This window comes from Falco naumanni, chromosome 18 (assembly GCF_017639655.2).
Source record: "Falco naumanni isolate bFalNau1 chromosome 18, bFalNau1.pat, whole genome shotgun sequence".
In the NCBI taxonomy this organism is placed as follows: domain Eukaryota; kingdom Metazoa; phylum Chordata; class Aves; order Falconiformes; family Falconidae; genus Falco; species Falco naumanni.
In genome coordinates this window covers 2216149-2242955 of record NC_054071.1, presented here as the reverse complement: position 1 = coordinate 2242955, position 26807 = coordinate 2216149, and the positions used below count along the sequence as shown (strand labels likewise).

Sequence of the window (26807 nt, the reverse complement as noted above, 5' to 3'; positions counted from 1 at the left end):
AGTAGTGGAAGTAATAACCACAACAAAAATATTAAAACCTGATAATAAACAAAACACACAGGCGCAGTCCCCTTTCCTAAAACTCCCCAGGTTTGCAGGGGGGTTGGGAGCAAAGCGCACACCGGCGATGGCAGCACGCCGACCCCAACCCCAGGTACCCCGAGATGCTCGGGCTTCCTCCCAGGCGGTGATGCCTCCACGTACCACACGGCTCTAAACCGGCTCATTTTTTATTGTTGCGTGGCTTTGCAATCTCGCTCTGCTGCCAGTCGGTAGGAAAGGCACCCAGCCCCGTCAGCAGCCGTGACCCGGCACACCTCACTTGGCCAAAAAACGAGGAAGCGTGAGAAACGTCCCCTGAACAAGAAGAAAGATGCCAACGTGCCAGCAGCTCAAGTCCCCCGTAACATCACCCACACGCAGCGCTGCAGCGGGCAAGGCCAGCCCTGCCAGGGTCCCCACGGCTGCCAAGTGACCCATCTTCAACAGCTGGGGCTGGAAGAGCCCTGGGAGACCACCCCCCACCCCAGGGGTGCCTCACGGCAGTCCCAGCCTCCTCCGATGGACCCCCGTCCATGGACCACGTGGGGAGCTCCGGCTCCGCACGTCCCAGCTGCAGCTTCCAGCTGAATTCAGTATCATTATCTCCACCTTAAACCACCGTGTAAGTCTTACTGTGAATAACAAAAGCCTTTCTGGTCTTTCCTCCTTCCAGAGGGAGCACCCACCCGTGCCGTGACATGTACACCCCCTGTTTGTTAATCAGCTGGTGAAAATGCTTTGGGCTGCAAAGTGCTGGAGAAGACAATTTACTCCTTGCCCTGCCTTCTCCCCCTCCTCTTTCCTCTTTTATTTTAATTAATAAATGAACTTGAGAACCAACCCTTCCAAGGAAAACAAAAGTTTCACCTGTGAAAGAGCAGCCCGAAGGCAGCCGTGGTCGCACACAGCCAACCTGTCCCTCAAGCCTCCAGTCAAGATGGGTTCCCCCTTCGTGATGGGCACAAGGGACAGCAGGAGGAGAAGGCATCTTCCCAGGGCTTCACGCAGTGTCCTCCCCACCACTCAAGGCCATCTGTCCTTCACTCACCCACCACAGGTTGTCCCTCCCTTGCTCCCCAGCTTAGCCTTGCCCAAACCTGAAGGTTTCCTCCCCAAACCAGACAGCCTTGGCTCCCTGCCCGTCTCAACACCCACCTCCCCAAGAAAAACCCCAGGCACTGCTGAGGACCTCACGGGGCAGCAGGTGCCACCACCGCATCACTGCAACGACGGGGCCACCACCACCAGCCACGGCACCACCAGCACCGACCTCGCAACGCTACAGCTTTTTTCTCCCTTTTCATCCTCCCTCCACACACCTGACCATCACGGATCTAGCAAACACAGCGGCAGAAACGCGCGGCTCGCAGAGCTTTGACTCTCTCCTGCCCTCCTTTTAACCTCCGTAAAAGCTGAATAATTAATCACAACTCTTTTAGCTGTGGTGTTTTGTGGGTTGGTTTTTTTTTTTTTCCCCCGTCTGCTTTTCTGTTCTGCTGAGATATCTTTACCTGCTCTCCAGCCATCCAGGAGCGCGCTCCTGATGCTCTTTGCCACCTACAACTCCCTCCAGCGCTTTGCACGACTGCAACGAGACACGGTGCAGGCAGGGCCGGGTGTGCTCTGCGGCAGAGACGCCCCACAGGGACCGCTGGCTGTTTGTCTTGTAAACGAGCAAGGAGAGAGCCAAAACTGGAAGGACAATGTGAATTTGGGGATGCTGCCTGATGGTGAAACGAGATGAGTCAAGGAGCGGCCACCAAGGGCTGCAGGAAAGCCTCACGGAGCGTTCCCACCTGCTGCCCAGGCACTGGGGCACCTTGATTTCCTTCACCAAGTCCTGCGTTATCTAAGGAAAGGCAGATTTGATTTGCTCCATATCTCACGAAAGGCACGTTATTTGCTCCTGCAGAGCTGGCTGAAGCAATGATGTTTTTAAGAGAAGGTTGTCGGGTTCTACTCGCGGTGCTCAGCGCAAGAGAAATGCTTCCAGAGCATCCACGGGAGGGGAAACGCTCCCACTGCCGCGCCGGGGCTGCAGCAACGGCCTTAGGAAGCTCCTGGGAAGTCTCAAACATGAACCACAGCCCGTGTCGCTACCGGCTGGACAAAGTCGGAGCAAAACGATGATCCCAGCACCAAAGAGATTAATGCAATTAAATTTAATTAGCACTTGCAAATGACTTTTATCTTCAAAGTGCTTTCTAGCCACAAAATCTCCTGGTACCTCTGTGAGATTGATGATTATGTGCTGAGCTCTTCGTCTTCCAGGAGGGAGATGAAGACACTCGGGGAAGGGGCAAGACCAGAGATGGGGGGTAATGACATGGATTATCCTCACGGAAAACTGGTGCATCCAGAGAGCATTGCGCCACCTCACCAGCACTGCCACCACCTCGCTCCCAGCGCTCAGAAAAAATAGCAATAAAACCAGAGACGTTTGCAGGCACCTCTGTAGCCCCTGGGACAGCAAAGGCTGGGGCTGTGGGCAGCAGCCCCCCAACCTCGCCACCTCGGTGCCACCAGCTGAGAGCCACAATACTGGCCGTGCCAGGCTTCTTCTCATGCCTCCTTACTACCCTGTGAATTCTTGCTATTTTGAGTGCTTGTATTTTGGCTACGGACATTTAACTTTACACACCAGCCACAAAGAGTGAAATGAAATCTGCAGCATGAAATGCATATTTAATTTTAATGCCATGCGGCGTTGCTTTGTAGCACGTATCTGTTGATTTTAGGTGCTTTATCTCTGCTTTACCAGATTTCCCAAAGCTGGCTTCTAGTTTTTATTCCTTTAGTTTTGCCTTAAATGAACGTTTTCTGACTTTGGAGCTTTTTTTTTTTTTTTTTTTTTTAAGAAAAGCTTGTGAAGCTTCTACATCCCTTAAAGGATTTTCCCATTAAGTCATCGATACAGCCTTCAGTTTAACAGCACTATGTGACTGGGGACATCAGACTGTGGTGGCTAATAGCAGCCCCACCGAGGATGAAGCCTTGCTGCCCCAGTAGCTCACACACCTTCTCAATCAGGAGCACAGGAATTTCCCAGCAGCTTTCCCAGCCACGTCTTAACTGCTCTGCACCTACGTGTCTGTACAGACTGGGTGCTGGGGAAGTAAGAGATGAGATACCTGCAGCACGCAAGCACTGTGATCTTATTCTATTTTTTTAATTTGGAGCATCTTACTGCCAAACCGGCACAAACTGGACCTAGAGGACAGTGCACGATGTGCGGATTGCACTAGGATGGTCTGAAACACACTCCTTAGGATGAGCTCCTGGGGCAGGACCTCAGCATCAAGCTCATCTTGGGGACCAGAGGGGTTGATGGACAAAGTGCAGGGATGCTACTGACCCGTCTCCACTCCCTGCTGAGGGAATCCCAAGCCCAGAAGTTTCAGGCGCATGGTCACTTACCAGCTGCCAAAGCTATTGAGATGTTCTTCTTGACGGCTAAAACCAGCACCTGTTTTGGGCTCAGAAATCCAGAAGCTTAAAAACTGGCTATAAATGAACATTTCCCCCTATTTATCAAAAACAACCAATCATTTGGTTTTCATACCAAGTTGAAATCAACCCCCCTCGCACAAGTCCTTTCATTCCACAAGCCGTGTTGGATGGCCAGCATCAATCCTTGGGGCAACCTGAACGGGGATCAGCCCCTGACGATTTCCTAGGTACATGGGAAAAGCAGTACCTGCTCCATCACACAAGAGAAAAAACAGCTTTTTCAATAACTCCATTGCCTCTCTCCAGCTCTACGATAACATCGAGCAGCCCTGGAGAGCAATTCACCACAAACGGGAGTATATTGGTTATGTGACAACCTTAATGACACAGCCCAGACACAAAAACCCAAGCAACCTTTGAGCTGCTTCTCTTCACTCCAGCACTACTGATGAGTGTGCTCAGGCAAACATAATTAATTTTTAGTGGCAGCCTCATTTTGTGGATGCTCTGGTTGTCAGGGGGCTGCTGGAAGGTGGAAATCACGTTGACCTTTTCTCCCCGGGAAACCTGGCTAATTGAACGGATTCTTGCTCTCATTAGGAAAAGGTCCAAGATGCAGCACATTTTACGCCTTCCCTTTAGGTGACACCAAACAGCCTCCTAAAGGTCAAGCTGCCTTTCACGAGCTGATCCGAGATCAGACTTTCCTACTGCAAAAAAGCAACAAGCTTTCCTGGCCCTCACCCCTCGGTGTTATTTACGTTCAAGGCCACTGCTGCTTTATAGGTACCATTGATCTCTTTGGATGTCCAAGTCATCAGAAGGACGTGTCGCTGGGGTTTGGGGTGGTTTTCAATTGCCATGGCTCATTATTGCTGCCTGGTAATGCCAAACCTTTGCATCGTTGCAGATAAAGCGGCGTTCTCCCTTCGCAGCACTGCCTGCGGTTCAGCAGAAGTTGTTTTGTGGTACCAATTAATCGCTGGTATTTAAGCGAGAGGAGATTGATGCAGAAAGGCTGTAAGCAGCAAAGAGAATTTGACTCTCTGAGGATGAGTTTGATGTCACACAACAAATTACTACCCTAGTTCAATCTTCTTCGTTGCTTTTATGGGCTCTCACCGCAGATTGTAATCGAAAGTATTTCTGGCACAGAGGTGTCTGTGCAGGGCTCTGAACACACCAATTACCACCAGGCAACCTCGCAGTTTCATAACCAGCCGACGCACGAGGCTTGCCCTCGGTACCAAAGCCCTTTACGGCTCCGTGGCTGCCTTGACTCACTCAGATTTTTATTTTGTGCCTTTCTGGGGCTCTACGCTCATCCAGCACCAGCCAAGATCCATTGCTCTGCTCTGGCTTGCTGGGAGACAAGGTGGGAGAGGAGCCAGGGAGGGACGTCCACCACCAAAGGTGTCCGTGGCCCCGCAGCCACACAGGACCCACCACCCCCCGCAAAACCGAGAGCAAGGCAGCGCACTGCCGCATCCCCTGAAGACCATGAGTAAAGCTGCAGTGAAGATGCCAGCGTGTCTTATCCGTCATTCCTTAGTAAAAGATTAGCTGAAGCTAATCAGGAGGGAAGGTTGTTAATTCAGGATCCTGGGATGCTTCTTTTGTAATGACAGGGGCATTAACGCAAGCGTCCCAGTTAAATGCCAAGCAAAACCATCCTGCTCCGGCTCCCCACGTCCCAGCTGCAGCTTCCAGCTGAATTCAGTATCATTATCTCCACCTCAAACCACCGTGTAAGTCTTACTGTGAATAACAAAAGCCTTTCTGGTCTTTCCTCCTTCCAGAGGGAGCACCCACCTGTGCCGTTACATGTACACCCCCTGTTTGTTAATCAGCTGGTGAAAATGCTTTGGGCTGCAAAGTGCTGGAGAAGACAATTTACTCCTATACACACCTTGCCCTGCCTTCTCCCCCTCCTCTTTCCTCTTTTATTTTAATTAATAAATGAAATTGAGAACCAACCCTTCCAAGGAAAACAAGAGTTTCACCTGTGAAAGAGCAGCCCGAAGGCAGCTGCGGTTGCACACAGGAGGTAACTGCTCGCAGCATCCTCATAATGGAAGAGAAATTGCAAAAGCTCCCAAGAAGCCCCGGAGCCAGGACCAACCACACGGATTTCTAGGAACTTCATTCCTGTTTTAAAATGTGCTCAAGGTTTTACATGCACGTGTGTACACGGGGCATCCCTGTGCAGCCTGCTGCCACAGCCCAGCATCTTACCACGGCATGTATCCGCTGCTACTCATCACTTCTTCCATTCCCAGGTCATTTCCCACTTGTTTTATATTTACAGATGAGTTTTATATTGATTATAATTATTCCACTTAGAACTCCACAAGCTGCAAATGAAGCAGACGCACAAACCAGTGCCTTTTTTCCTTTTCCCCAAACTCCGTGGCTAATGCCAGTAGCTCAAAGCCTGCAGACGATTCCCCACGGTGTAAACCCAAAACAGCCCCTTGGATCACGCCAGGAGCACAGTGGCTTTGCAGCTGTGATCTGGGGGAGCCCAGGCTGCCTCCTCCATCACTTGGATTCAGATCTTTTGTAAGCAAAAGGAGGCCTGGATTTATGAAGAACCGCCACTGATCATATTAATATGCAGAAGTAAATGACAGGGAGCGCTTTGTGCCTCTCCGCAGCTGGCAAAGCAAATGCTCCAGGGCTTGGGCTTATTAATGTGTTATGCACAGAGGCTGCACAGCTGAAGACCAAATGTTGGAGCTGGGGAGGCTCTGGGGAAGGGCAAGAAGAGGGAGACATCTGACCCCTGAGCTAAATCAACTGTCCCTCCTTGCTGTAAAAAAATCTTTGCCATAAGATGCTGTAGCGGAGCAGGAATGATGCTCCGCAGACCCATCGCAGCAGCACAGAGATGCTGTTTAAATCTGTTTTGCCTGCCTGGCACAAAATCCCAGAGGGCAGGGGAAAAAAAAGAAAAAAAAAGAAAAAGAAAAAAAAAATTCAAAGAAACCATGGAAACGCTCTCAATTTGTGCCCGCATCAGTAAACTTTTCCAAGATGAATTTTGAGGTTCGGCAGCATTGGCCTCCAGCCACCTGCACCTGCCTGGGGTCACTCTCGCCCTCCTCAAGTCCTCTCCACAGGATCCCAGAAGTTATCAGGGCTTTTGTGAGCAATGAGGAGGCACAGCCCTGTCCTGAGCCAAAAGCATCGCCGTGGTGCTGGTTGCAAGGAGGGAATGCAGACGATTTGTGCTGCAAATCCCTTGAAACTGATGCTTGGAGCATCCCAAACTTTGCGTAGATCCTCGAGATGCTCCACTACGTATCCCAAACCCCAGAGCAGGCAGGAGATCTCTCAACACAGCCCTGATAACTATCCTTCATCAGAAAGAAGCCACCAGAAGGACACCTTCTTCCATGACCTACCCCAAGCTGGGTACAAAGCGAGGCAGCGAGGCTTGTGCTGGTGTTGGTGGGATGTCCCAGGGCACATCTCAGCTCTGCAAGCAACCCACCTCAGACAGCTGGAAGAAGGTCAGGGCTGGCTGAGAAGCGCTTCTCCTCGCAGCAGGGATGTCACCATCATCACTTTTCCCCCCTTTAGAGACTCAAAACCGGCCCCTCTCAGAAGAGCCAGCATCCGCCAACAAATCCCAGCTAACTCCTACAGCATTCAGGGCTCATCGTGAAGACCCCAGTTCAAAATTAAAGCCGCCCTAATTCAATTTACCTAAATTCAATTTGAAAATAGAAAGAGATCAGCGGAATTAAGGCGGCTTTAATGAGGAAGAAAAGCAGCGGCATGGAAATTCAATGCCACCGAAACCCCCTGCACCTTGGTTAATTTGGATTAATGCTACAGACACGCCTCAGCTGCCCCCGCAGCGATGCCGGGAGGGAGGGTGAGCATCCAGCGCCTCGGGCATGGCAGAGGTTGGTCCCCAAGCTCCCACCACACACCGTCGGCTTTTCCTTTTCCCAAACCTCAACCCCCCGGAGAGGGGCGTCCTCCAGGCACCGACAGACGGTTTTTCCCTTGCGCCCACCACGTGATGGCAGAGGTTGGTACCCGTCGCTTCCGAAGAGCGTGAAAAAGCCCTGCTGGGAAGCACAAACCCAATGGCAATCCAGATGGGTTGGCCGTGAAGGAAACAGGCTTGAGATCTTTCTCTGCATGACCTAGACCTTTTGGTCATGCTCGTAGCCCGTGTTTTTTGTCGAGTTAAGCAACAGCAGCCCGTAACACTACGGGACAGTCTCCTAAGTGGATTGAAGCCTCCAGCTTTATAGATTTCATGCTTCTTCTTAGTGCAATTTTATAGCGCGTTTCTCATCCCCTTCTTTTTATTCAGCATGTTACTTGATTAATTGGTATGAAATGTTCATCTTTATCCAACAATTCCTGAAACACAAACGCAGAACTCTCCGATTGTATTTCTTATTTACAGCCCTGTAGCCTGAGCGATTTCCAATTTACTGCGCTGCTCTATTAGGTCGCTATATAATACGTTGGGCCACTCCAGACAGATTAACCAGGAGCGGATTTCCCTTTCCAATCAAATAGTCGCTGCTAGAAATTAAAGAGTTCCTTTTGCTCTATTTGATTGCATTTCTGCCGCTTTCCCTATCAAGTGCAATAAAACAAACGCCCCCCGCAGCCCCACCACCTAATCCTGTGAGACAAAGATGTGTAACCACAGAATTTGGGAGACTCCGTGCCATATGTACGAGTGGCTGCAGCTCCCACCTACGCTACTCCGAGATGGTGGTTTGGTTTCCCCCTTGGTTACTGGAAAGAGTTTTTTCCCGGTATAAATTTCTTTCCATCTAACCTTTTACCTCCATACAGGATTCTAAGGTTTTTTGGGTTTCTTTGCATCACGATTCCCACCTGGAAGGTCTTAAGGCTTTCTTTAAAGCACAAAGGTGATGTAAAGACTTCAAGCCACAAATTATTTTCCCAACTCTTTTCACATCTAGGACCCTCGTGGTGAAAGCAAAATGCTAGAAAAAATAAATTCTACAACTGCAAAATTCCAAAGACAGAGATTTCCATCTCTTTTTCTTTTTATTGTCATTTTTTTTTCCACACGCCTCATGATTTTGACAGTCCTGACACAATATTTTTGCACACCCAAAGATGGCAAGACTGCCTGATGCCATGACATCCATACACAGTCAAAATACCCTATTCTTTGCACTTGAAAATCAAGACTGAAGCAGACTGTGTACACTCGCTATTCCAAAATTAGACTGCACATAAATTTAACATGCTCAAATAATGGGATTGCATATGCAGACAGTCAAGCAAAAGGTATCTTCTTCTCTTACAAGTAACTTGTTAGACAAGATATTTCAGCTTCCCAAGATATTAATGGATACTCAGTAAAGGTCTTTTTAGAATGACAATACACTTCGTTTTGTTTGCCGAGTCAGTAACAATTAAATCACTTCTTCTACTGCAAAGCATATGCCAACGTGACACGGTGGCAGCAGCTCCTGGAGCAGCCCTATCCCAAGCTATGAAATAATATTTTCCTTCTTTGCTGCCTATTTGAATTGCAAAGGACAGTTTGAAAAAGCAAGCTGAGATCCTGAGGCATGCAGCCAACAGCAAAAGGAGGATTTTTTGAGTCCACGCACCAACTATTTTCATGCAGGGCTGTGAAGAGCATGGTTTTATGGCATCTCCAAATCTGGAGCAAAAAGCAAAGCGGCTACAGGACTACGTAGGGGATAAGATGCTGCTGTTTGAACCTGGCATTGGTACAAATCAGACCTGCATCCGATAGAACCACAAGTGCTCTGTGTGTTGGCAGGGGGTCTGAGGGTCCCGGAGTGCAGGAGGAAAGGTCCCACGGGCTGCAGCTGGGATGCAGAGGCACCGAACTGGGGGCTGGAGGGTTCTTTGGGAGGCTGTTTTCCAGGGGACAGACCCTTGCAGGAAGCAAGAGCCAAGGCCACCACAACGGGCCAGAGAAATGCATTATTGCCCATGGGAAGCCCTGCCTGCGGTGATGGAGGTTGCTCCATCTCCAGCATCTGTGACGCTCTAATGGGGAACAGACGCCGTGCCTGAGACAGCGGCTTGGCGGGGACCGCTCCAGAGAGCTCTGGGAAACCTTGGGATTAACAAGGGACAACAGCTGGGAAAGGAAACGCTTTGAGCAGCCATGCTTGAGGGATGCTGTGGAGGTGAGAAAGTGGAGAAAAAACGGTTGAAGTAACTCAACCACACAAAAATCACCGCCTAAGAGCCAACTAAAAGAGCAGGTGCTGGCTGTGGGGTGGCTACTGGGAAAATGGAGCAGCAGAACTCGCCCGTAGAGGTATCTAAAGAGTTAAAGTGAGTGAACGGAACAGTTCAGGTTGTAATGGCGATATTCACTCACTGGGAAGAAAAAACTCAATTCCTTCCATTCCGGAGGCATCCCGTGGCCAGACCTCCCCATGCCCACAGGTGGCTTTGGCACCGCAATGCGAAGATCCCACCCGTGCGCACCCCCATCCCGCTCCGTAGCCAGGGCTGATGCTCCCCACCACGGCTGCACGCCCTTGACGGAGCTTTTCACTGGAGAGCCAGGTCTGTGCAGTCCCAGCGGTAGCAGCTCAGGAGATTTAATTCCAAACACATTTACATTATTATGCAAATATTTGGAAATAATCAACTCCTTCGCTTACCTATGAAGAGCTAAGTGTTTCCATGGGAACAGCAACTATTAACCACTATAGTTAGTATTTTTATTCTGGTAGTGTCCAGAGAGCTCAATGAAGATTGAAGACAGCTTGTACAAGGCGCTGTATGAATGTGGAAGATGAAAAAGTATCTTGTTGAAAGGCAAAGATTAGTTCATGAGCTTCAAAGTCAAGTACGGGTCCTACCTGGTCCTGTGTAAGAACACGGCCAAATTTGCTGGCAACAAGTCCAGGAGCTTCTCCTACACCATTTAACCAAATCAAGAGCCCTATTTATATAGTTTTGCCTTGAATCCTACAGCATTTTGTCATCAGAGACGTGAATAACCACCCTGGCGCAATCCAGCCCCCCCAGCGTCAACCCAGTTCTAGGGATGTGAGCATCCCTCCCTATGCCTCTAATTCTGAGCTGAGTGCAAATTTAAGTTAAATGCGCATGAGATTAGCACTGGTGAGGCGATGAGGCAGTAGGACATAATCAGGAGCATCTTGAAAATCAAAGGGCTCCACTGCTCCTTTCCACACGTGGTCAAAAGCCAAATCTGGGCTCAAAATACCCTAAAAGCCACAAGACTTTTGAAAAAAACAACAAAAAAAAACAAAAAACCACAACGAATGCATTTGGGGTTGAGTTTTTTTTCCCCTCTCAGGTTTCAAGTCCTTTGCCACGTGCAGGGTGTGCTGTCTAAAGAGAGTGACCAGAGCAGAAGCTGCCATCCCACCCAACATCTGGATGACGGTGATGCTCATAGGCATGGATGTACCAGACTGGAAACCTCCTTCCCGCTGCTACAGCTCTCCTGCCCAGCTTCTCCCGCCAGATGACAAGGACAAGACTTGACTGATTCTTCTACCCCCTCACCGTTTCTCCTCCCTATTTATTTCTCCACTTGCTTTTTTCTTCTTTCCTTTTTTGCCTCCTGTGCAATGACTGTCCAGTTTACCCAGCTGAGACCGAGCCACCTCTCCCAGCACCGCAGCGATAGAAAAGTGCTGCTCCAAAGGCACCACGTTCCTGGATGGGTTCCTCCCAAAGATTCTCCAAAAGGCAGCTCCAAAAAGCAAACCCAAAGTGAGAACGGTGTTACACAGGTCTGTGTCTCCATGGGGAACCTCAGAGGGGTCCAAAACCCGATGAGGCTGAACATGCAGCGCTCGTGGGGTGCTGTCCCAGCCCGCTACAGCCCCCAGCCGTCACTGCAGTGCTTCCCTGCCTCCAGGAGCTCCCCCCAGGCAGCCTGAAAATGATAAAAGCATCAGAGGTAGAAGATGCACTTCATCTTCCCACTCTGGATTGTGAACTGGTTTGCCTTTAAAAGGAAAAAGGCTTCAAACAACTGCAACAAGTCAGAAATGATTATTTCAAATCACCACCTCCTCCCCCTCGCCCGGGCCAGATCAGGCTGTTCTTTGAGTACGACTTAAAAACTGGAAGGCAAAGCTCTTGCTAGAAAAGCCTGTGCAATTTTACATGATTGACGGGACCACAGGAATCTGTTTAAATTGTACAAATCAAACACCGCACAAATAAATTCCACGTTTTGAAGGAATGCAACCAACTCCCCCCTTCGCTGTGGAGCAGAGGTTTGTAAGGTGCTCGGAGCGACTCATTTGCACAGGATGACAGAGCAATGGCAACACAAAGCCTGAAAGGATATTTACTCCTCTCCCTTTCTTGATACCCAAAAATAAACACAGACAACCTCATCCTGAAACCTCCCACCGCGACGCTCTGCCTCACACCTGCCAGAGGAACAGAGTGGCTGGCACATTTCCTAACACTTTTTTGGGGATGTTTTGTTTAAAATGTCAACGTGGGTTCGTGAAAGCTGCAGCTGCCGAAGAACTGATAAGGCTTGCTCTGCGCGGGTGGCTTTGGTGGCACGTGTCACCTCCCATGCTGCCCCCTGCCCATACCTCCCCTCCCGCAGTGCCCAGCCTCCCACCCCCCCAAGGTTTTGCAGAAGGGCTTGGGAAAGAAACTGGCACCGGAGTTTCCAGCAAATTCCACCGCGGCAGCTCGGTTGGGAAGATGGGAGCTGCTGAGCTGCCCATGCAGGAGGCAGCGTATCCACACCCCCTGCGAGCACCACCGTCCCAGCCCAGCAGCCCACAAGGCAGCCCCCAGCCCCTCCATCACCCCCCTGTCCTTCTCTGGGATGCGGCTGGAGGCTCCTCAGGAGGTGCCCAACACTGTTACATCCATCACGAAACGGAGCAAGGTCTTAAACAGGTCGGTCAGGATGAGTTTGGTACCATGTTCTGGGTGATGCTCTGTTTGGTTTTTTTGTTGGTTTTGTCCTTTGAGAAAGGAACGTACTTGAAATAATGAGAAAAGGTGCCACAATGTCAAAGGAATGTACCACTGACGATGTTAAAGTAAAGGAATGTGCTCTGAACAATTAGAAAAGATAAGGTGGGCACCTGAAGGAGATAAGGAGACCATGAGTCAGGAAATCGTTGAACAAAAAGTTGAAATGTTTACTCCACCTAGAACCCACCTGTTATGAATGGAATGATTAGGTGTCAAAATCAAATGAATATGTATGTAAAGATGTTGCAACCTCTCATGAAAACTGTATAAAATACCTAACATTTCACATAAATACCTAACTTTTCACTTAAAACTCCAGAGCTAGTTTGCCCGGTGCGAATCAGCTAGCTCCCCAATGTTGCACAAAATAAATACCTTTGCTGCTTAAAGACAAAATTGGTCTCTGAGCAGTTCCTCTGTGCCGTTTTGGCATCAGTTAGGAGACAGATGCTGTCCATCCCAAATGCTCCAAGTGCAATGAGCTGAGCCCTCGGTGCACCCAAGGAGCACTGACCCCCGCAAAAACCACAGCTGGGGCAACAAAAGTCCCTGAAGATAAGGAGGAGGAAAACCCAGGCAGCAGCTGGAGGTCTGCCTTGAACCCGGTCTCCCAAAAATGCCTTTTCTAGGGAAGAGGGACGCGCTGGAGCATCTGAAGGAGACACCGCACCTCCTGTCACCCACAAGCACCCACCCTTGCCCCAGGATAGGTGATGGCACTCCTGTTTGGAATCCCAAACTTTGCTGCCGAGTCCAGCACTCACTGATGCACTGAACCTACAGAAATGCTGGTCCCAGCTGGACCAGAAAGAAAATCAACTCATTCCTCTACCAACTGGGCTCCTCTTGTTTTCTAGAGCTGGCCTAGACATGGGATGGGGTGGGACGGGATGGTCTTTCCAAGAAAAACATCAGTACATGCACTTTTGCAGGAGGAAAAAGGTCTTACCTGTTTCTCCCCATATTGGCAAATATTCGTCCTGCTGTATGTCTAGCATGATCTCCAGTCCATTGCCTGTCCCACCCTTAACTGTGGTAAGAAGAGGCCGTCCTTCTTCTCCTGAGTTAAACATGTAGCATTTCCCATATTTTGTAAACACCTGCAAGGAGAGAAGAGAGAAATAATAGAATATTTCCCATATAATCAATGGCTCTTCCCACCCGAACACGGGCAGAGGGATGAGAAACAGCCCCGCGCCGCTGCTCGAAGGGAAATGTCTGCAGGTAAATCTAACCCGGTTTAATCATTTAGTGTATCGTCTTCTCCTTGCAGAAAAGAAAAGATGGAAGAGAGGAAGGGAAAGCCATTTGAGAGCAGCAAACAAACGTCTTCAGCAGCTCACTGATGTTACACCACATTAAGTCGCTGAGAAACACACACACGCGCTGCGCTTGAGCTTGTACTTCAATATAACTCATGCCTCAGCCCACCGACCGCTGCTGCAGGCGGGTGGATGCAGACCTAGAGGTGACCACCCCTGAAGGATGGGGATGCCGGCACTGCTCCCCGTCCATCCCGCTGCAGAATCCAAACCCTGCAGGCACAGCTCACACCCACCGCCCCCCACCCACAGGGGCCAACGTCAGCGATGCCTGCGCACAAAAAAATACAATATCCCGTTAATTCCACGCTCTACCACTACTGGGCAAATAAGAAGAGTTAAAAACACTGAGGCAAGTAAGATTTCCTCCATGACTTTTGCTCTTCTTTAGTCTCATTTTGGCCCATCTCTGGAAAGAAACTCTGGGCAAAGCCTGGGCGGGGGGGGGTTCAGGGCCACCAGCAGCTCTGCAAAGCAGGGCTGACACGGGTTCCCAAGCGGGACGGCTCTTGGTGGGGCAGCAGATGTCACATCTTTGATGGCGGTGGCACTGCCAGTCTCAGGCACTGAGCATCCCGGTGCTCAGCCCTCCCCTGAACTTGGAGAACACATGGAAAACTGCAGGTTAAAGCACAAGTCCCTCCTGTGTCTTGCGCGGACTGCGTGCGGGACGTGCAGAACTCCTTCCTATAGTAAAAGAGGACACAACGGCTCACAGCCATGTAGGACCCCCCCAACCATCGCACGTGGTGACTTTTGAGAAGCACCAGCGTGAAACGGGGAGCGTGAGCCATCTCCGAATTGCTCTGCTGCTTCACGGCTCCAGAAAAGCCAGGTTTTGCAATCAGTAAGCAACTGGCGAACGCCGGTAATGAATATTCAGAGCAAAGGGAGCCCAACACCAGGCGGCACGCCGCCTGCAGTCCCATCAGAAATCACAAGTGGCTAACGCAGTCGTTGAGATCCTAGGACCCCAAGATGATTCACAAAACCAAACAGGAGCTGGAGCCATCATTCAATTTATTCCCCTCAAATATTGACATAGGCCTTATCATCACAGCATCAGGGAAGCAGGTCAAATAAGAGAAATACAAAACCATATTCAAGTTTTAAAACCTCCAATGGGAGCAAAAAGGATGCAGAGAAGTGTTTACGGGGGGGAAAAAAAAGATGCCCTTTAAAAAAGATTTTATAGCCAAGTGAAAATCCCATTTTAATACTGGACTGACCTATTAAACCATTCAAGCCAGAAAGATAAGCCAAACAACAGTAAGCCTGTGTTAGCAGCCAGTGCCCCGTAGATGGGTTTCTCCTGATAGGCTTTGAAGGCAGAAGTCAAAAATTTCTAATTAGGACAGTTCAAAATACAGAAGGAAGAAAACCCACATTAGTACAAATCACGGGAAAACAAGCAAGCTTCTATCGAGAGCAGCGGCGCGGTGTAACTGCTGAGTAAGGATTTAGAGGCTGATGTACCCAGTGCAGTTTTCAGCCAAATAAATCCAGGCAATTTTATCGGGCTTTTTATACAGCCCTTTGGAGCCGTAAAAATGTGAATTGTAAAACCTCCAGTTCGGGCACGTTGACCCAACAAATGATATCTAAAACGACAGGGACCCAAGGCTCCCTTCAGCTGCGTGCCTGGGACCCCAATCCCAGAAGAAGAAATCAAATGGTGACTTGAAAAGGAAAGGACGTTCCTCCATCCCCCCAAGGTCCATGAGAGGCTGCTGGCCATGGCCAGGAGCTCATCTGCTGTCACCTCGGCAGATGCTCCTCTCGCACAGCAGGAGATGGACCTGTGGGGCAGCGGCAACCCCAGGAACCACGTGAGTTGGAGCTTAAATCCAGGTGCTGCTGGCATCACCCGTGTCGCTCCTAGGACTCTGCAAGGAGACAGTTCCAAGGAAGCCCCAATGACTTTCTGCTGCTCTTTAGAATCACAGAATCACTTAGGTTGGAAAGGACCTTTCAGATCATCGAGCCCAGCACTGCCAAGGCCACCACTGAACCCTGTCCCCAAGTGCCACATCTACAGCTCTTTTAAACACCACAGGGATGGCAGCGGGTGCCCAGGTGAGCTGGAGCACATCTTTCCACAAAGTTTCATCCACAAGGAGTTGAGCCCAAGTGCCCCAAGGCAGCTCCTCAACGCAAACCAGAGCAGAGCCAGTGAGGACAGCTGGGATATTCCCTCCCGATCCAAGCAAACCCCGGGCAGATACCTCCACCCGGGCTGTGAGCCCGCTGCTCCTCTCCGACAGCCCTCGCTGGGAGAGCACCCCCAGGGCTACGCAGACCTGAGGATCGAGGAGGACAAGGTGGCGCAGGACCGAGCAGGTCCCTGCAGGACAAGGCTGGCGCAGGGACCCCACGGGCCAGGCAGCCCCCAGCCCAGAGCAGCGCTGATGCTCCAGCAGGGACGGGGGATGCCTTCGGGGAATCCTCCGCCAGGCTCAGCCCTGCAGGTGGGAAGGAGACACAGGTACAGCAGTCGAGCAAACGAACGAGAAGGGCCAAAAAAATGGGAAAGGAAGAAGGAAAAGAAGGGCAGGCTCCTTCCACCTCCTCCACCGGCAGAAACCACAGAGCCTATATGGACAGCGCCCTACCAAACCATATATAAATGCTATATAGAGAGAAGTGTGTATATATTACATATATATACACACACATTATATATATTATAATATATATTATATACTTTACATATCTCTTCTAATGTATTTTTGTATAATAATATATTTTCTGTAATGCTATTATGTTGTTATATGTAATAGTATACCTACAATACATACTATATATTTTATATATATGCTCTATTATAGATAAAGAGATAAATACATAAATATATATACACACACATATATAATTTCCCTGCAGACAGCCAAGCTGTGCACAGCTGGGCTTAGCCACAGTGCTCAGCACCCGACTACAGCACTGGATGACCGCAGGTACCTCTCACTCCAGACCTCCAACCACAAAGTTTTCCATGTTTCCCGAAGAAGCTATAAAAGACTATTCGTAACAGCATTTAAAAAGACTTTGCCAAGTTCAAAAAACCATCTGCGTTCATTTCAACTCACATTAAAGGGGGCTGCACTGTTCTTCACCTTCTCATCTTTGCCATGAATGTTTATTTGGGAAGTTATAAGTGGGTTTTTTTTCAGGGAACCCTCTTCGTTTCAGGCTCTTTTGGGCTCCCTGATAACAGGGAAGGATTCAGAGCGTTATCAGATCATCAGGAAAAAAGGACAGGGCTGTTCAGAAAGAGCAACATCAGTATATACCGGGTGATGTGATTCATCTGAGACAGTAAACACCAGGCAAACCAGAATGATATAACTGCAGTTTACCAGTCCTAGGGGAAAACAGCACTCCTTGCTGCTAGTAATGTTTTAACCTACAATAAAAAGAAGGTCCAACACAAGCCAGAAACAAAAATACAAACATGTACCTTGAGAACATTCGATAAAAATACCCTTTTTTCTCCTTTGATGGATCACCCGTTACTTTTGACAGCTTCTCTGAAAATCCCCATTTAGGTACAAAGGCAAACATATTCCAAACCTGTGAAATGGTATTTCAGTGACACAACGAGCCCTTCTTTAGCATGTCAAAGGGAAAAAACGTGTATCCTGTGAAAAAAAAAAAAGCAGAGCGCAGGTATCTCGTACAAATAACAAGAAGGACCCCAGCACCGCCAGCTCCGGGACACGAACGCGCATCCTGCTGCGTGCCGAACCCGGAGTCCCAAAGAGACCGATGCTCCACAGGCAAGCAAGCCTGACCGGAGTAACAGCGAAAAAGGTATTTCACAGTTTATAACCAGCATGTCTACTGATAAATTATCCTTTCAGTATGGAGCAAAATGATGGCAAAAACAAGTAATTTGAAGTCTGTAAATTACTTCTCTAGATGCAAAGACGCAGCCTAGAGCTCACTGACAAGGCAAGATGTTAGTTGTCAGATTAAGGCGCTAACCGCAGGAAAGAGAGCAAATTAGCATCCCTCACCATCATCTTCTCCACAGCTGTGGTACACAGAGGGTCAGCAGCACACATCCTACCAAGCTACATCCGACAGCAACCGTGGGCAACAGAGCAAAAAGCAAAATGAAGGGACTTCCCAGAGAGGTCCAGAAGGGGAACGTGATGCTGAAAGGGGCTGGGGAGGACGGAGGTGGGTTTGGGCAGGAACACCTGTGAGAAGATGGGGAAAAGATCCTCTTTAGGAGGAAAGAAGACCTTATTTCTGCGTTTTCGGCTGAGCGATACATTCCCATAGCTACCAGCTTCTCCCCTGGCACCTGCGGAGCCGGTGGCGGCACCGAGCCGTGCCACGATGTCAGTCAAGGTGTGAGGAAGAGCACGGTCCGGTTGGCATCATGCAAGCCCACCACGACGGTCCGTTTGCTCACACCCTGGCAGGAGGCAGCGGTACGTTATTCCCAATGAAAGGATCGCAAAGGATGCCTGCAATAAACAGGTTTGTGAAGCACCAAATCCCAAAGGAGACCAAGCTGGCAACTACGGGAATGGCCAAAAAGGACTTCATCTCCCTGCCAAACGCAAATGCAGAAGGGAAGAAGGAATCGAGTCCCTATTCCATGCGGAGGGGGATGCACACCTAACCATCCTCGTTGTTGGAGGCGATTATCTGTCTCAGTCCTACAAAACCACTGGGGGAATACAAAAAACCTGGGAGTACGGGCCCATGGATTCCAGAGGTGATTTGCTCGGTCCGCTTTTCGAGAGGTCATTAGGCAAGGCACAGCTCCTTCCAATATTAACGTAAACCAGGAGGGGAAACACATAGAAATGACATACTTCGGTATCTTCTCCCCCTCGAGGGCTAGCCATGGATTTCTCTCCAAATCCACGGTTGTTCTGTGTTACCAGGACCCTGGCGCAGAAGCGTGACAGACAAGCCAAACGTTACCCGTCCTTCACGGTGTCAGGTTTAATCTCACGATGGAGAAGAGTAACGGGGATGGCGCTCTGGAAAGCGGAGCCATAAAGGTTGTCAGAGATGTGTTTACAAGTTGAGGGGTTTCCCTTCAGCCTCCGGGACCGAGCTGTCCCGGTGGGGCTCGGCAGGGAGCGTTCCCTCGGAATCGGCTCGGTGGCTGCCCCCACCGCTCTCGCACGGCTGCGTGACAACAGCAGGGATGTCAGCTTTGGTTTTATACAAGTCTGCTGTTTTTAAATGAGAAGTTATTGAGATCCCAGGTACCACCTGAGGCTAAGATAGTCCTGTGCTGGCATTAACGTTATTTCTTTTACAAGCTAGTGGTGACCAGCATCCCAAATGTAATAGTTTACCACTGCAACAAGCTGCTACGTAACGTGTAACACTCCTAATACATTGATCTCCGCCTTCAAAATCAGTTTTTGCCACGGGACAGGACCAACTCACTTTTTAATTCCTTTCACAGGATGGCATTGAATGTCACCCAGCGGATCACAATTTCATAGCCCTATATTCTACTCTGCAAGAACAGTTAAACTCTAGCGGCACTAACACGGAGGCTCGACAGGCGAGGCCATTTAATTCACTACAAGATATTGCCATTTTCTTCTTATTTGTGCAATCAGCCACTCCCCATAATGGCATATTGGTGCAAGCATTTGTTTGAATGGGGAGTACTTATGGAGGGTCCTTATAGTTGGCATAAATCACCTCCGCAGCGATCACTGCAATACAGCACTGGTTGAGTGGATATTTAAAAAGAAATATAGCGCTAATATTCTGGCAGCAAATGAATAAACTATAATGGTGAAGCTCCAAATATTTGAGAATTATGTTGGTCCATAAACTAAGAAAACTGCTACCCTCTCTCTGATCCCCATCAAGCCCTAATTACTTCCACACATTACAAACTGATGCAGAACGATGTGACAGCAGCTCTGTCCCACCAGACTGTAATTTATTAATTGTAGGAAACAATAGCTGCATGTTCCCACAAAGGTTCATCTCCCACATGAACACAAATTAACCCATGAACAACTCTTCATTTCCCCAGCCTCAGCTGGCAGAACAGCATCCACCGGGTCCCTCCGGTAATCTGGTGCAGAACACCAACCTCTGCTCTCTGCTGGGTTTGGTGGGGGGGGGAAGAGAGTGGATGGGTTCGGCTTTTTAACAAAAACTTTCTCACCTTCTGGAAATTAATGCTCCAGCACAGTGTGAGGCCACCCGGCATGCACCGTACGCGGGTGAAATGAGGTCAACGGCCCCAGACACGTCAGGCTGGGACCATGATATCACCAGGCTCGGGTTGAACGAGGACAAGATGACAACCTGGATGATGCCCTCAGGAAGCAGCAGATGGTGTGGGAAGAGGAGGATTGTGTTCCTCCTTCGTGACCACCAAGGCTGTCCCTCCACCAGCAGCCACCCGTGGACGAGCTCTGCGCATCCCGGCAGTAGGAGCCCCGGAGCCTTCCAACAACAGGTGCCAGCATACGGCTGGAAGGCCAGGATTCATTCGGATAATAATTACAATCTGTCTTCCTAACCTCTTCCCACCGATTCATTTAGTGAACTGTTCTTCGTTACCCTTGCTGAACTCCCCACGGAGCAGCAGCACAGCTCCGTCTCCAGCCCAGCAGCAGATGCATCTCTGGGACCGATAATGGCAAATCACTGCGTGGTCCTGCCAAAAATACCTCGGGAGCGCACGACGGGAGCCCACGGACACCCCAGCACCCATCCTCCTGAAGGCACTTGTGCCGTGAAGCCTTAGCAAAGAGGGTGGGCAAAATACTTGGGCTTGAAATGCCAGCATCAAACCCAAACCCCACCAGCTAAGGAAGGCAGGCATGTACCCAACAGGTTCTCCAGAAGATGCCAATCAACTGTCTTCAGACATCCCATGCACCTTAAAACCATCAAGCATCACCCTAATGCCAAAGGAGGGATGGGGAAACGCTGGTGAGCTGGGCCATCCTGCTCATCCAGGGTGAGACTGGCCAGAGACTCCTCAGCCGTGGCCCTCAGCTCCTCCACAACCCTCTTGAGATACCGGGAACCTGCAGGACGGTTCCTCCCCGGCCACCACCAGAAGTGTTTGTTCCTTGCTATAGAACCGCTCCCATGTCTGGAGCTTTTTAGGCCATTTAGCCCTTCCCCAGAGCTGGCGCAGGAGGGAGGCATCAGCCTTCTGAAAAGGACAACCAGCTCCAAATACTCCCAATGGGACAATTCCACCTCATGCCTTTTGCAAAGGCAAAGCAGCAGCTGCTCCCTCATGCTCACACAGAGGTGGTAAGTACTAAACGTCACACGGAAAACAGCGTTCCTCCGCAGCCAGCAAAGCTTAAACCCCTGGGAGGCTCCTACTACTTACAGCCCTGATGCTACAACTTCTGCCTGAAGTATTTGGGGCACGTAAAAAGCAAAGCCCGTCCCCAGCCAGCACAGGGCTTGGGGTGGAGCTCAGTACCAGCCTGGCCACCGTGGCCAGTGTGAACGGTGACGACCCCATGGCCAGGTGATGGTTTTACGCCCCACGCACACCAAGGCACGTGCACTGCAGATTTTCACTGGCATATAACCAGTACATTCAGAGCACCACCGTTTAGGCTCGTAAGTTTTCTATGCAGTCGATTGAAAAAGATATTTCCATCATCTGCTTCCAGGCACTTTAGGAAGAGATGCTCCCAAGCATCCCAAGATGTGCTCCAAGCACAAAGCGCTCTTTTCGACCTTCTTGTGATGGCTACATCATTTGGAAGAGTGAACTCTGGGGAGGCTGCATGCATGGTGTCACCTTCTTTCGCCCCTTGGTTGCACCCAGAGCTCCCAGCAATGCCCCGCTGCTCTCTGGTACAGAAAATCTCAGCAAGCAGAGCTGTTCCCCATCGCTCGTGCACGTGCCACCAGCGCGGCGGTGCGCCTCGTCTCAAGGACTCCCCTTGGGTGCACGGAGTAGGCAGGACAGGCAGCTGCCAACGTTTCTCACCTCCTGCAGGGAAAACACAGCCTGTGGATAGGTAAAACAGGGATATCGGCAGCGTCCGGCTCCGCAGGAGCATGTGAAGACACCTGCGCTCCCGCCTGCGAGGCGCTGGGAAATGATGGCAATACGAGGAGCACAGACATCGTGGCCATATTTATACCCTCCCACGCCGAACGCAGGCAGTGGGAGTTTCGCCACAGATGGGCGAGAGCTGAATCAGGCCTGTAATTAGGGAAAACGCTATCGCTTTTGACACGCCGTGCCTGCAACCGCTGCCTCGCACGGCGCGATGGGTCTCCAGGCACAGGACGTGGCTGCCGCGCTCACGGGGTCACTGGTGGACCGCAGCCAGCCCCATGCCTGCTCCCGGGACCGAGCACACCAATCCCATCATCTTTGTGTCTCTGCTCCCTCCCCTACATTACGGTCATGCAGCATTTCATCATCTGCAGATGGGACAAACAAAGCAGCGTTACCTACAGCGAGATGTTGGCAGGTCTACCCCCAGCCGTAACTAAATTATGCCCAGTGACAGCTGCAAAATGAACGGTCCCCCTTATTGCACGAAAAATATAAAAATAACAGCAAAAGCAGATTTTACCCCATCTGAAATTCAGTCCTTGCCAGTAAAATGTGGACCCAAACCCTGCTACTCAGACTCCTGCAAGCAGTGGAGACAGGCGAAGCAGGGAGGGAGGTACAGACAGACGTACGTATACAGTCACAGATATAGATCTAAGCTGAAATAAAGTTTGTTTTAAGCCTCAGGCTCACGATGGGCAGGGTTCGTTGTACCCGAGCATCTGTTTCTGCAGGATGGATCCATCCATTTAAAGCACGTGGGATGAGAGGCAGAGCTCTACGCAGCCCTGGGTTTATAGCAAGGTATAAAAAAATCCTGTGCTTGAAATTTAGAGTGAATTTATTGCAAAGAGACAATTAGTAACCACAGCCCCCTCCTCACTCAGGTGACTGTAGGAAGTCAGATCTTTTTGCTCTTTCCCCCCACTTCTCGCTGGGCTGGGGGCAGTGGTTTTCCAGCCCGTGTTTCTGCCACCAACGCTCACCCAGGGAGGCAACTGCAGTTTTATATCATCCTCATTACTGAGGACAAGACAAAATTAACTTTCTGATTCCAGGGTAAATCAGTACTGGCAACAAGGAGGATAAAAAAAAAAAATAAAAAAAAATCATGCTTGTAAATGGGGCAGATTGGATCTCAAAATCACCGAGTGGCAGTAAACCAGGCGTGGTACGTTGGCATTTTTACAGTCACTTTTTAGAGCAGCGCAGCGCTGGAGGAGAACGCGGGATGCAGCATCACCCAGCACCACGGTCCCCACGGAAGGTCGTGCGCAGCCACCACAGCAGCGGGACAAAGATGATGCTCTCGGCAAATCCACTTGGCTCCCTCTAGGTTAATATAAATCATTCCTGATCACTTTCTACGGAGGACAGGATCGGATTTGGATGGCTGAGTACATATACTGATACCATCAGGCAAGCAGTGACAGCCAGGCTCTGCTGCTCGCAACAAACGTACGTACGGCACGTTCAATGCAGGACAGCTTTCTGGAGACAGCCCTACAAAGACTCTATGAAAAGGACTGGAATATTTTCCAGGGGAAATTAAAGGAGAAAAAAAAAATAATCATACAGCAAGGAAATAATTTTGTACTCCCAAACCTCAAACGAGTACCTGATCCATGGGCTCTGCAGCCAGACCGGCACTCTGAGAGCATCCTTTGGCTAAAGAATTAACCTCAGTTAGCCTTTTAATTTAACTTACTGCTGAAGTAGCCGATTCAATGAGAGATTTTATAGCTGCTATTTATTATTTGTACAGCCACCGCTCCAAGCAGCCCCTTGCTGTTCCAGAAAGGCGGTGGGACGCAGCAGCCCACGGCGCAGAGCCGGTGCGTTGGGTTACATGGGGGATTTTAGGAACTACCTCTGATCCACGTGATCGAAGCCCCAGGACCAGACACACAGAGAGAAACTCCAGCTCTTACCACGAGCCGGGGTGTTTAAAGGGTTTGCTGTACACATCCCTCAGCAGCAGCAACACGGTATTAAGTGCAAGACGTAAAGCACCGGGCAGGCATGAGCATCCCCTCCGTAGCTGCATCCTTGCTCCAGGGCTGGGGCACTTCTGTTCCATCACTGATGATGGATGAAAGCCCAATTAGTCTGAAAGCAAGATTTTTATTTTTTTTTTTATCTCTTAACTCTTTTATTCAACTCAAAACCTTCCCAAGAGATCCTGATACATGTGGAATTTCAGGTTAATTATAACAGCACTTCAGATTCTGCAGGGAGCGGCTTTGCCTGAGGATGTGCCCAAACCCCAGGACACGGACAATTTGCTTTGTAAATGCAAGCGTGAAACGCAGCAAGGCAAGAGAAAGCGAGAGCCCTTCATCACAGCAAATACAGGTCTAACAGGACACAAGGGAGCTGGGCAGCTCGCCTGCATCCCTCCTTAAAACCAGCACTCAGATATTTTTGGCAAAGACCTCCAGAGAGTCTATTTATGGTCTACTACAGTCTAAAATCTATTTACTTGCTACCAAAGGGCTTAGGAATCCGCTGGAACCTTTACATTTTTTATGACATTTCACACTCGCAGGGGGGCTCAAAGCTCTTTACAGGCAAACACAGTTTCCCAGACCATGCCAGTCTGGTGTGGGTTTTTTTCCTCTTAAAAATAATTTAAAAAAAGACATGTTCCAACTATGCACCACCTTCTACTTGGTGCAGATGAAACACAGACCTGACAGCCTGAACTAGAGACAGACCCCAAGCTGTGGAAGATAAGAAAATATGCAAGTCAACTTGCTTGAGACATATCACCTCTCAGCTCTCTGGAGCATCCTTGAGCCAGAGATCTGGAACCTGGAGCTCAGCACACGTGAACGCGGAGCCGATGTGGCCCATCTCAGTGCTCTTAGCTGCTCTGAGCTCATAATAACCTCAGAAGATATTCATAACCCAGGCAAGGAAATGAGTTTGTTCAGCGCACGCAGCATGATTTTAAAGTAGAAAAATACCCTTTTAATTAGCTTGCCAAGAATATATATCTATATGTCTCCCCCTATATATAGATATCTCCACCAGAACCCTACAGCCCCTGAAACATGCTTCCTCTTCCAGCTTTGAGGTTGAGACAAGGGTTTACAAGCACCGCAAACACCCTTTTGCCAAATCCTTGGTCCAATTACCCGTCTCCCATCCAAACTACATGGTTTGGACCCAAGCCCCCATAGAGAGACTTGTTCTATAAAGGCAGGAGCATGCTGCCTCTGGCCGGCACCACGCTGGGAGGGAACGGCATTTGCCGGACAAACGCCACCCTGATGCAAAAGCCATCAGCGGTTCCTGCAGAGGCAGCAAACTGCAATAATGCAAGATTTTGAGAACCTGCACTCAAACCAAAAATACATTTTTATTTTCAAGCACTCCCTGGGATGCTTCTTGACAGCTCCGCTTCGCCCTCGCTCCCACTGACCGCAGCACAAGCTCCCAGTGCAGCAGCCGCAGCTGCTCTTATGCCCCCATACGCTCGGTGGGGGCATCCTCCCATCCAAACGTAGATGACCCTAAAAGCACGGTGCAAAGGCTTCCAAAAGCAAGTACGTAAAGTGTCTTTATACCCATTCTCTTTTGGCCTTTCAACTTTTATGCAAGCAGCACGCGTTGGTTCCTGCCCTCCTAATAAAAGCATCAGACAAAACTTTCTCAAGGAGAAAATACCCACTCTGAACAAACCCAGGACTGCAATTCCTAAACGCTCAGCATGTGTTCTCCACTCAGGCCCTGAAATTACAGGTACCGTTGACTCCCTTTACAACTTTTCCCTGGTCTTGTTTTATGGTTCGCTTCACAGGAGTGAGCCTACGGTAATCACAAACAAAATTCCACTCTAAAAATGTAAAAACCAGCTGTTCAGGACTGTAAAGGCTTCCTATTGTAATTAATTTGACACCAGCTACTAAAAGGCTCAGCTCTTCAGCGCTCCATTTGAGCAGACTGAATAAAGATTCTCCTTCTCTCCATTTCATGGAATTTATTTGATGCCATATCTATTCCTGACGATGCCCTGCACATTCAGCACATAAACGCACGCAGCCCTATTTGCTCAGCAGCACCATAAGAAAGCCTATTTCATAAATTCCTTCAAGTGGACTTTAGAGGTATTGGGACACCAAACCTGCCTACGAAAAGGGGATTTTCAGTTGAGCCGTGCAATTCCTACGCGGGAAACCCAAGCACCGGTGCATGGCAGCATGCTGAGGGCAGCAGGGGAAGGAGGCAGCACCCTGCAGGCAGCGAGAGGCTGGTGATGCTGCTGAGAATCAAGATGCTGCAGGGATTGCGGCGGCCGGCACGCTGGGGGTACAAAGCTGACACAGCAAGGGTCCTGCGCGTGGAAGGATGCAAGCAGGGAGTGATGCTCGGCTGCAGCAGGCAGAAACTCTTTTTGCAGCCAAAAATGGGCTGTGTTTGAAAAAAAGGCTGTTGCACTTGGAAGTAAAGAGCTACTGCCTGACCCAAATGCCAGGCTGGTTAATTAAACTACATCAGTGGAGAATTAACCCCAGGCAAACAGTGGGAAACTCTTCCAACGCAACTCCAAGTGAAAATATTTCATGACTATCCCACACCACTTGCAAAGTAAACCCACAGACCTTTGAGGGTATGCAGTCTGTCCCAAGTGCCCAGGAAAAACAAGCCAGGAAAAACGAGCACCACCGAAGTAGCTAAACCCAGGAGCCCCAGCCCAAAAACCTCCCCTTGGGTGCTCTGGCAAAGGGGGGACGGAGCAATTCTTGCTGGAGATTTTACCACAAAACCATTCATCATTATAACTCCAGACATCCACAGTGACCTGCAGAGCCTTCTTATGGTTTTAGCCTCACCAGGGAAGTACAAGACAGCTTCATCTGGGCTCTGCATTTTTAATACAGTCAGTTTTCTTTTTTTCCCCCCCCTCAATTTGCTACCCTGCGGCTGCCCCGAGCTGTGGGTGAGCGGACATG

The 26807-nt window shown here is 49.7% G+C and overlaps 1 protein-coding gene across 1 annotated transcript in view; it reads right to left on the bottom strand.

The window, feature by feature from the left end:
- LOC121099000 (acid-sensing ion channel 2-like) overlaps positions 1–26807 on the bottom strand; it is a 102296-nt gene that overhangs the window by 35831 nt on the left and 39658 nt on the right. Inside the window, exon 2 of the mRNA XM_040617578.1 lies at positions 13433–13583. Coding sequence (XP_040473512.1) covers positions 13433–13583 — 151 coding nt within the window. The remainder of the gene's footprint in view (positions 1–13432; positions 13584–26807) is intronic.